The sequence below is a fragment of the Sarcophilus harrisii genome, chromosome 4 (genome assembly GCF_902635505.1).
Source record: "Sarcophilus harrisii chromosome 4, mSarHar1.11, whole genome shotgun sequence".
Classification (NCBI taxonomy): Eukaryota; Metazoa; Chordata; class Mammalia; order Dasyuromorphia; family Dasyuridae; genus Sarcophilus; species Sarcophilus harrisii.
In genome coordinates this window covers 358,674,737-358,684,538 of record NC_045429.1, presented here as the reverse complement: position 1 = coordinate 358,684,538, position 9,802 = coordinate 358,674,737, and the positions used below count along the sequence as shown (strand labels likewise).

Below are 9,802 nucleotides of genomic sequence, written 5' to 3'. Positions count from 1 at the left end.
ATTTTTCATAGAGGAAGATCTGCAGGGTGTTGTGTGGGGGTGTTTGGGGGGGATGGGGAGGAGCTATGAAGAACATAAAAGATGCAATCTACAGCTGTCTGCTTTTAATTATAATTATCCCCTTTTCGCTTCCTTTCTGCTAATGAGGGGGGATTTAAAAATTTTTCTTTTCTCCCCCTCCCCCTCCCCTAGAATTGGGGGTGGAATGGGGGTGAGCACAGGGTCCTCCTCCCCTTTCTTTCCCCCCCTCCCATTCCATGGTTGCTGGGAGAAAGGCAGACTCCAAAGGGAGGTGACAGTGTGAAGAGATTTGCAGGAACAAAAGAGGGACAGGTTTGGATTGCTGGACACGTCCCAGAGCTGAGAGACCCCCCCCCTTCATCTCACTGACACCCCCCCTCCACACACCAGCCCCCCAGCTCCCTAGACAAGGAACTCAATGTCTTCCAGTCGGTGAGAAAGGAGCAAATAGGAGCCCTAGTCTGAGGGAAGGGAGGAGGGAAGGGGTGGGGAACTGAGGAGGGGGGGGAAAATTAGTCTCAAAGGATCTTTATTTCTGAGCTAGTGAAGCAGATGTAATCAAGGGGAGAGCAAAAAAAAAAATAATCATAATGGAAAGAAACTGGGGTGGGGGAGAAAGGCTAATGCAGGAGATGGGATAGGACAGAAAATTGGGGGGCAAAGTACCTGGGGTAGTGAGAATCTGACTTCCTCTCCCTTTCCTTCTCCCCTTCTCCCCAAACTCTCTTCATTTTGCGGTAGGGAGGAGAGTGGGGGTCGTCAGATTTATAGACTCAGGTTTTATTCTGTATGATTCCCTTCAGAATAACTCAATTTAACCTGGTACTGGTGAAGGTGGTGTAAAGGGGACTGAGGTGGAGAGTGGAGAGAGCCCCTGGGGTGGGGGGGAGTCTGGAGCTGAGGGTCGTGGGGGAGGGTGGGAGAGGGGAGCAGGCAGAGGCTCAAGTGGCCTCCAGGTCTGTGGGACAAAAGTTGGAGGGAGATTTGTGTGTGGGAGAGGAGAGGAGGGGGCCACAAGGAGGGGGCATTAGGGGAAGATTGGGGGGGGTTGACAATGAACTTGAGACAGACTTCATTAGCATGCAGGCCTGCTGTCTGTCAAGTTGAGCCCCGGCCGAGTTCCCATGCAGGCCAAGGAGGGAGGGAGGGAGGGAGAAAAGGGGAGGGGCTGAGGAGGTAGGGGAGAAAAAGAGAAAAGAGACCGGCCCATTGTACCATTCTGGTCCCCAGCTTCCACTAAGCACTGGGACCCCAGCCCTGGAAACCAACCCCCAAAGCTCCCTCCCTCCTACAAGAACAAGATAATTTATCTTCCACTTTGAATTTGTGGCCCCATTTCTTGTCTAGACTTTTTCCTTCTAGTCTGTGCACACTGCATCCTCCTCACCCTTACTTTCCCCCCACCCCACCTCACACACACATATACAACCCAAAGAAGATTTGGATGAAAATTTATTTTCTTCTCACCCACCTTATCTCCTATTCCCTGTCCCCCCTTCACAGTTAAGTTCTGAATACCATGCAGAAGCCCCGAAATCTCCAAAGCATGTCTGTCCTCGTGGCTCCTTCCCCCCTCAAAAGCACAACCACATTTTCATCTTTTAAGCCCATTGTGGATTAAAAAAAAAAATTAAGAGGACCCTGTGGGTGGGAGGTAGAAGCAGAGTGGGTCCCCCTCATCTGACTACTTTTACATTGGCTGGGAGGTGTTAAGGGAAACAATAGCTGTGTTGTTGTGCCGCTCCCCCCATCCTTCTGCCTCAGGTTGGAAAGGGCTGTGTTGGGGTGGGGTGGTGGTAAGGGGGAACTGGTGGAGGTGACACTGATCTCTTCTGGTCCATGCATCGGAAGGGAGGAGAAAGGGGTTTCAATGAGGCAGAGTGGGATGGGCTTTTATTTTTTAAGGGGGGAGGTCTTCAGGCAATGGCAGCACCCCCTTTTTGCTGTCTACCAAGGAGAGCTGCAAGAGAAAGAAAGAGAGGGGAGCGAAATTCCTGAATGGATAGACAGATGCTACGTCATCAGGGCTGCAGCCTCTACTCCACAAGAGGCTAGGAGCTGGGGGGGAGAGAAGCAGACCAGCCGTGGGGGCCTGAGAGACAGACACCTCCTCTTCACAGGAACTGGGTAAGTGACCCTTGCCATACTGGAAAAATCCATCTCTCAGGAACTGGGACTGGGAAAAGAAGGGGGAATCCTCTAAAATTAATCAGCTCCTATTTTACCCTCCCCACTTTTCCCAGAGGTTGATGGGGGCTGGGGTGACAGACAGGAAAGGCTGGTCCATAATTTGAGGGGGAACCCCAAAAGAATTAGGTGAGGTGGGCAGCTGATGAACCTATAGAATTTTGTCGCCTGGTTCCTGTTTCTCAGCAATGGGCTAGAGACAACCACCCTCCCCAGCCGACTCAAAAAACCTCTCTAACCCAACCCTCCCCTCCAACCCCCAACAGTGGGCCGACAGCTTACTAAGTTTGTCAACCGGATTCAGGGGGGCTTTAGGGTCACGGTGCTACTGATCCTATTAATCTGCCCCTCCTTCCCTCTCCCTCCACCCCCCAGCCCAGACAGACAGTGAACATCTTAATGCTCCTACTGAAGGAGGCAAGGAGGGGAGATTTTCAAGGAGCTAGGAGTCAGAACAGAGTCCGAATTTGGACTCTTATCTTCAATTCTCCTTCCGCCCCCATTCTCTCTCTCTCTCTCTCTCTCTCTCTCTCTCTCTCTCTCTCTCTCTCTCTCTCCCTTAATTTATAATTTGTTCTCTATCCACTTCCATTTTATGAATAAGATCCTCCCCCCCCCCCCTCTCTCTCTCTCTCTCTCTCTCTCTCTCTCTCTCTCTCTCTCTCTCTCTCTCTCCCTCCCTCCCTCCCTCCCTCTCCTCTCCTCTCCCATCTTTGGGGATGTGAAGTGTCTTGTATTTCAGGCTCCGATGGAATGTGGGGGTGGGGTTTTACAAGAAAGGTAGAACCAAGCATTAGAGAAGAATCCTACAGCCTTGGGTTTATTCTTTTTCCATCCCTCTTATCCAGAGGTGTGGGAAGCTCATCGGCAGAAAGGGTTAGAGTGAGGAGCTAACGCTAAGAATTGTAAATAAAAAGAGGCTTATAGGGCTTCTTCAAGGTCCATCCAATAGTCTTTTCTTAGGGGTTAGGGTATCTGAGCAAGAAACATGACCCCCACCCCCCCCCCAAACTGGAAACAGAGAATCAGGCCTTTCTTGGTTGGAAGAATAAGGAGCTAAATAAGATATTGCTAGAACCTCATAGAATGGGGATAAGAGAGAGGCAATGGTGCCAGATATTATATGTCTATGTACGCTACATGGCTAAATAACCCATGTTTCTCAGTAGCATGCTACCCAGGGCATATTGGGAGTACATGTGCATGTGCCTGTGGGAAACTGATGACAATAGAGATGCACCCTCTCACCCCAGGACCTGAACAAATGGTAGCTAAGGCAAACCTGATCTCCTTGCCCTTCCCTTATCCTCTCTCTGACATCCCAGTCTCATCTCACACTTGATATTTAAAGATTTTTAAATCATTTTGTTTTGGGGAAGAGTGAGGTCAGGAGCTTGATGAAATCTGCTTTAGACACTGCATTGGGGTGGAGGAAGGGAGATGACTGTCTCTTCAGCTTTCCCTGTTCCTATTTTCCAATATGTCAGCAGATGAGAGTGGGAGGTGTTCCCCTTACTTACTTTGGAGTAAAAACCTCAATTTCAGATTGAAAAATACCTTTGTAAAATGGATAGTTCAGCAAAAGTGAGACATAAGGTACTGAATAAAATTGGGAGTTTAAGGCATCCCTAACTACCCACCCTATATCCCTGGCCAAAGATCCAGAGAAGAAGCAGACTTGGGTATAAGCCCCTATTCTCAGTCCTCTTTCATTCCTTTCATGGCTCAATGGAGAGCTAGAAACACCTCCATCCTTTTGCTATATCCTTTTGCTTGCCCTCCACCTCCCGCCTTCTATCTCTCCCCCCATAAAATGGTCTCTCATTTGAAAAATCCCAGATGTGGGATTGAGATTGGGGTGATGGGAAGAGGAAAAATATTCATCCAATCCTATTCTTCCTTGTTTTCTATTCTTTTTTTTCTTTCTGGAGGCTGAGTTATCTTTGGAATCCATGTCCTAATCCCAAACCAGCTCTACCCTGGAGACGGCAATGTAGGCGGCATGTCTATAAAGTAATGAGACTGGTTCTCTATCAACCACACATAGAAATCAGTCTTCTTACTTTATAGTCGTGCTTGGGGTACATGTGTGTGAAAAAGAAAAGACCAATAGATATGGCTCTATTTTTTATAGGATATATATGTGTTTATAGAAAAAGACATAGATAAAAAATAGATTAGGTATATAAATAGAAGGAGAGATAGGAAGACAAACAGATAAGCATGAAACCCTAATCCCAGCTTTATTATCCCATCCTTTTTGGGAACTCTAGTCTATATGTTCTAGGGGTCAATGATTACCTTTCTCTGATATAGAAGCAGGGTTTTGTAGGCCTTCGATCAGTGCTATATAGTCAAATCAATAGGTCTAAGGAAGTACCTTATGATTCTGTATGGGGAGTATTGGGAAGGATGTGGAAATAAGGTATGATAAAGAGCATGAGATTTACCTCATGATAAAGAGCATGAGGTTTTCTCTGGGTTGGGTTGGCTTATTGGTCTCCATAAGATTTTTTTCTATGTCAGGAAACCTTGAAAAGTCTGAAATTCTGAGAAATAGAGCTGATATTAGCAAAAAAAAAAAAAAAAAAAAAAAAAGATGGGGGTGGGGTGACCACAGGACATCAGAGTGGGGAGAAAGGGAGTGGCTAGAGAAGTAGGGAGCCAGAAGGGCCATGAGAGTGAGAGCCTCTCCAGAGAGCCTGATTAACCTTTGTATTCTCCTCCTTGACAGGGGACCAACACCCAGATGAAGCAACCATATTTGTTTCTGGTACCATTGTAGGCGGCTCTCCAGCTGGGGTATTTATTGTCTTGTTGTGGGGTTTTAGGGTGGGGGAGTGGAGGGAAGTGAGGGGAAGGATGACTGAGTCAACATTCCAATTTTTTTTCTGCCTTTCACACTCTCCAACCCCATCTTCACCCCAAACCCTGTCCTTCATCTTCTGATCTCTGCTAACTTAATTTTTAGTAGGATCTATACTAAATAATATGGGGTACAGAGAAAGGGCAGTTAATAAATGAAGCCTAGTTTTCTAGAAAACAGAAAAAAGATTGCTCTGGTGAATAAAGCCCTTAAGATTTCTTCCCCCACTCTGCTCCTCTCGGGAAGAGTTATATCCTTAAAAACAGAGAGGGAGGCTAAGAAATCCAAACTGGAAGAGAAAGTGAGGGGCAGGGTGATGTGAACAGAAATTTGGGAGTGCAGAGTGGCTGTCATGCATGAGTGAGTGTATTTGTGAGGAGATATATATATATATATATATATATATATATATATATATATATGGGGTGGATTATTCTTATTGTATGGATGGTTGTCTGTATGTTATTCTATTGATTTGGCGGGGTTAACTACATTTGTCTGTGTGTATATGTTGCATATGCCTATAAGGTTGGTTTATGTGTCTAAGGATGTATGTCTTATGTCTCTATGTCTATGTGTGTGTGCTCCTGTCTACATGAGTGTGGGATGTATGTGGCTGTGTGTGAGGTTCTGAGTATATGCGTCCCTCAAGGGAATGGTCTCACTGATTTCTGAGAGTACAGAGGGTCTGCTACCCAAACCAGTCATCCCTGACTGAGGCAAGGCAATGAAGGTTTGGGTGGGAGAGGCCGAAGAGGGATGCAGTTATAGAATGGGGAAGGTCCTTAGATCATCCTGTAGTAACACACATTGTCCTCTACCTTTTGCTCACATCTTCTTGGATTGGGTGAATGTTGCAAGATGAAACTGAGAGAAGGAAGGAAGGATGGAAATCACCCAGTCTGGAAACCTAAATGCATGGGGAAGGTTTTGTACAAGCAGAGGGAATTGAATTCTCAGGATAAGTCAGACTCCAAAATTCTGTAGCTAAGGGAAAAAAAACATCCCCAGGGGACGAGATGGCAGAATCTATAGGGGTCAAATTATCTACATTACGTCTCGGTTCTCTGCTCCACTCTGCCTATATAGACAAAGTTTCAAAAGGCCTTTACTCTAGATTTTTGTAGCTAACGGTATCTGGCTCAATCCTAGATAGTTACTAATATCTCATAGATATTCTTTCTATTATCTCTTAGCATAGTACATATTAATACATGTGATAATTAATACATGTTTATGTGTAAACCAGATATATACAAATCCCTCTCTGGTGACACTTTACTTCTGTCTACTACACATGTTCAAATTAGTTTAATTTAGTTTAATTATTTGAGGGGAAAATAGATCTTTGCTTCAAGTACCCTAGCATTTCAAGAGACAGTAGTATGAGATCAAAGTGTGTATGTATATGGTTGATTTAGGGTTTTTTTTTTTTTTTTTTTTGTCATTGTTGTTTTTTGCAGGGGTAAGGGAAGTAGTATCTGATCTACTTCAATAATTTATGTGCATAGACCTGTACCCAGAAAACAGTGTTATTCTGCAGGAACACAGACAATGGGTGGACATCAGGAATAGAAGTGGAAAGAGTGCATGTCAAAAAGAATATTTGTTATTGGGGAAGACCAAAGATTGAGACTACGAATTAGTATTGAATTATGTGCCCTAATCTTCAACGTCCCACTTGAATGACCTATTCAACAATTTAGTCCAAAGAGCATTTATTGGAAATATAGTTTAATAGTGTGGGGTATTCAAAGGTTCATAATCCTAAGTGTGAATATGTCATATATTGTCTCATTAAGACAAGGAGATCTATGGAGAAGGGGAGAGCTCAGATATCACCCCATCTTAAAATCCATGCAAATTCCCAGATAATGCATTTATTCAGTGACGCAGCAGCCCAGAATCACAGAAAGAATGAATTGTATTTATACTACACAAGGAGAAGAGGTAGAACAAGGTACTACCTTGTTCTGAAATTTACCTAAGTTCTGAAATTTAATTCAAGTACCACCCTTCCTCTCCCCTAAACAACATAAAATGCAAACACACAGAAGCATACACAATATATACAATAAAGAAACATGGATTTACAATATCATGCCATGGAGGCCCAGATACATATAAATATACTTCATATTTTAGGACACAAGATGATTTTATTTGTTTTTTTAACACATGAATAATGGAATTTTTAACCTAATACAATAATAGCAAGTGGTCACTCAGTTGGCAGATCTTTCCTTCATTAAGCCTGTGTAGGCATGATCTGTAACTCAGTAGCCATTATTTTTTTTTTCTAAAATGAAGGAATATTTCTTTTTCCTTCATTCTTGAAATAGTGAGTAGCATCTGTCCACACAAGGTTAAGTGGGAAATTGACTTATTCAAGAATGGAAGTATGATAGGGGCTTGGAGTCAGTATAATATGCCAATTTTTTATTCCTTTTTTTGGAGGCAGCCTTCAAAAATATGTACCCCAGGTAAAGAGACTCTCTCCACTGATAGATCCAAAGGGGACCCCAGATTCTATGGATTTTTCTAGAAAAAGTTCCCCTGAACTATCCTTGACCTTGAGGCTATTGTAAAGCAGATAACTACTAAAAAAAAAAAAAAAAAAAAAAAAAGTAAAAGTCTTCAAAAGTGTCAATTGGATTATTTGGAGGAAATCTAAGTATTTAGAAAAGTCCAGATTGCCGGCAAAATGTACCCATTAAAAAATTCCAAAAACTGGATTATTTGGAGGAAATCTAAGTATTTAGAAAAGTCCAGATTGCCGGCAAAATGTACCCATTAAAAAATTCCAAAAACTGGACCTCACTGAAGTTTGTTTATGTCTGGCCGCAAGCCACTGAAAATTGATAATCCCTTTTGGAACCTTTTACTCCACTGCCCCAACAACAACAAAGCTAGTGAGAGGATGAGATAATGGAAAAATAACTAAAGTAGCTAGATTCATGCTAATCACAGATTCCTCTCCTCTTGCCCCTATAGACACTGCCTTAGGATGTGGAAGGATTGATAAGAGGATTCTTTGTCAAAGGACATGGAAGAGTGCGAAGCCCCTTGCTCTGCTCATCCTTACTCTAAGGCTAGTGGACTAGGTTTTGCAATGGAAATACATTCCCAAGGATGGTACAGGATAGTTGGTCAGAGAACTTCTCTTCCAGAAATGTCTTCCAGAAATATCTGGGAGAGAGGAAGGGTGGAATGAAGGAGTATCTAATGAAATATTGCCAAATTTGGGCAAAGTGTGTCTGGGGGGAAATGAAGAGGGTTTAAATAATATAGAGAACATATTTTGGAGTAAGCAGGTATTCAGATTATTAACAGACTTTTCAGAGGGACATCTCCTTTAGGAGACTACTTTTAGATAGTGTTAGGTATATAAAAGGAGATTTTACATGTATATACATGTATGTAACTGTATGTACATATTTTTGCGTGTTATATGAAGGGTGTTTGTAGCCTTAGGGGGAAGGAAAAATATTTTGGAGGCACTCAAGGGCAGTAATAGAGGGTATTTACAAAAGCATTTGTGCATAGAAGTTAAGGTTCCTTGCAAGGAGGGATTGAGGCCTGGGCTACCGAGGACAGCGCAAAATCCAGGACTTTTCTCTAAACTAAAAATCCAGGATTTTTCTCTAGGCTAGTACGCCAAGCACTGAGGGAGAGAGTGGGACAGGAGGCTTCTGGCCCCCACCCCCAGGCTCAAGCTGTGTTGGCTCAAGCCAAGGGAGAAAAAGAGAAGCCCAAGCTAGGATGAGAGAGGTCAAATGGAGTGCCATTATAAAAGATGAGAGAGTGAGGCTCTTAGGTCATTTCATAGATCCCCCTATTTTTCTTCACTCTCACTTCAGCTCACCTCGTTTTTGTTTTTGTAGCCAACTCACCACCACCACCTTCTTTTCTCCAGCCTCTATGATGGAAGCCCAGGAAGGGCTAAAAAGTGTGTGTGGGGGAAGGGAATAGAGGCTGGCTCTTCCCAAAAGGAAGCTGCCAGAAGAGTGAACCTGATGGAGGGAGTGATACCAGAACAAAGATTCCAGGATATGAGACAGGCTAGAGGGACAGCTTGGCTCCCGGCCTGGACCCTGGGGTTGGAAAAAGGCACTGGGCCTCAGATACCCCTTAGTTTTTCAACCTGACAAACCGAATTGGTTTTCTGGTAGGGAGACCTACAGGACCTAGCCGTGCAGTTGGCTGCTACTGCACTGCCAGGACTCCATTATTTGCATCTTCCCAAAGCTTCCTGGGATAGCTGTCGGGTAGGGAGTGTGTATGAACATAAAACGAATTGGACATCAATCCAAACAATTGTTTTCTTGCCCAAGCTCCGTTAAGTGGAAATCTCTGTAATGCAAGGCCCTCAGAGTAGAAAGCAGAATCTGGCAAATCTGGTGACCATTTTAAATATAAAACCCGCCGTCTATGGGGCTGGGAGTGGGGGAGGGATTCACAATATCCCAACCCTAAATGTTCCAGTCGATGCTTCAACGTTTCTGGTCGATGTTTTCTGCCTTCGGAAAAACAGGAAGAGTCCGCGGAAGCCCTGGTCCTAGAAGAGTGGGTTAAGAAAGGAGAGAATCTCCTGGGTTTCGATTTTAGAACTGCGGTCCCCAATAATGTCTTTCTCTGGAGCTAAGGTTGAGGTGCGAGGGTGTGGACGAAGCGCATTATTGTCCAGAAAATGAATAGTGGGAGGAAAGGGAGCAGAGAACAGGGCAA

General features: G+C 44.1%; 1 protein-coding gene across 10 annotated transcripts in view; it reads left to right on the top strand.

Moving 5' to 3' along the window:
• Positions 1-1,873: 1,873 nt before the first annotated feature.
• The window catches only part of C4H1orf61 (chromosome 4 C1orf61 homolog), a 31,880-nt gene continuing 23,951 nt past the window's right edge, over positions 1,874-9,802 (top strand). The window contains exons 1-2 of one of the 10 annotated variants that reach the window (XR_004233925.1): positions 1,904-2,148; positions 4,943-5,010. Coding sequence is in view for 1 of the 10 variants with exons in the window: in XM_031966772.1 (XP_031822632.1) it covers positions 1,892-2,148 (257 nt within the window). In the remaining 9 variants the exon portion in view is untranslated. Of the gene's footprint in view, positions 2,149-4,942; positions 5,011-9,802 lie in introns of all 10 variants that reach the window. The other 9 variants (XR_004233919.1, XR_004233918.1, XR_004233920.1 and 6 more) reach the window with 9 other exon arrangements.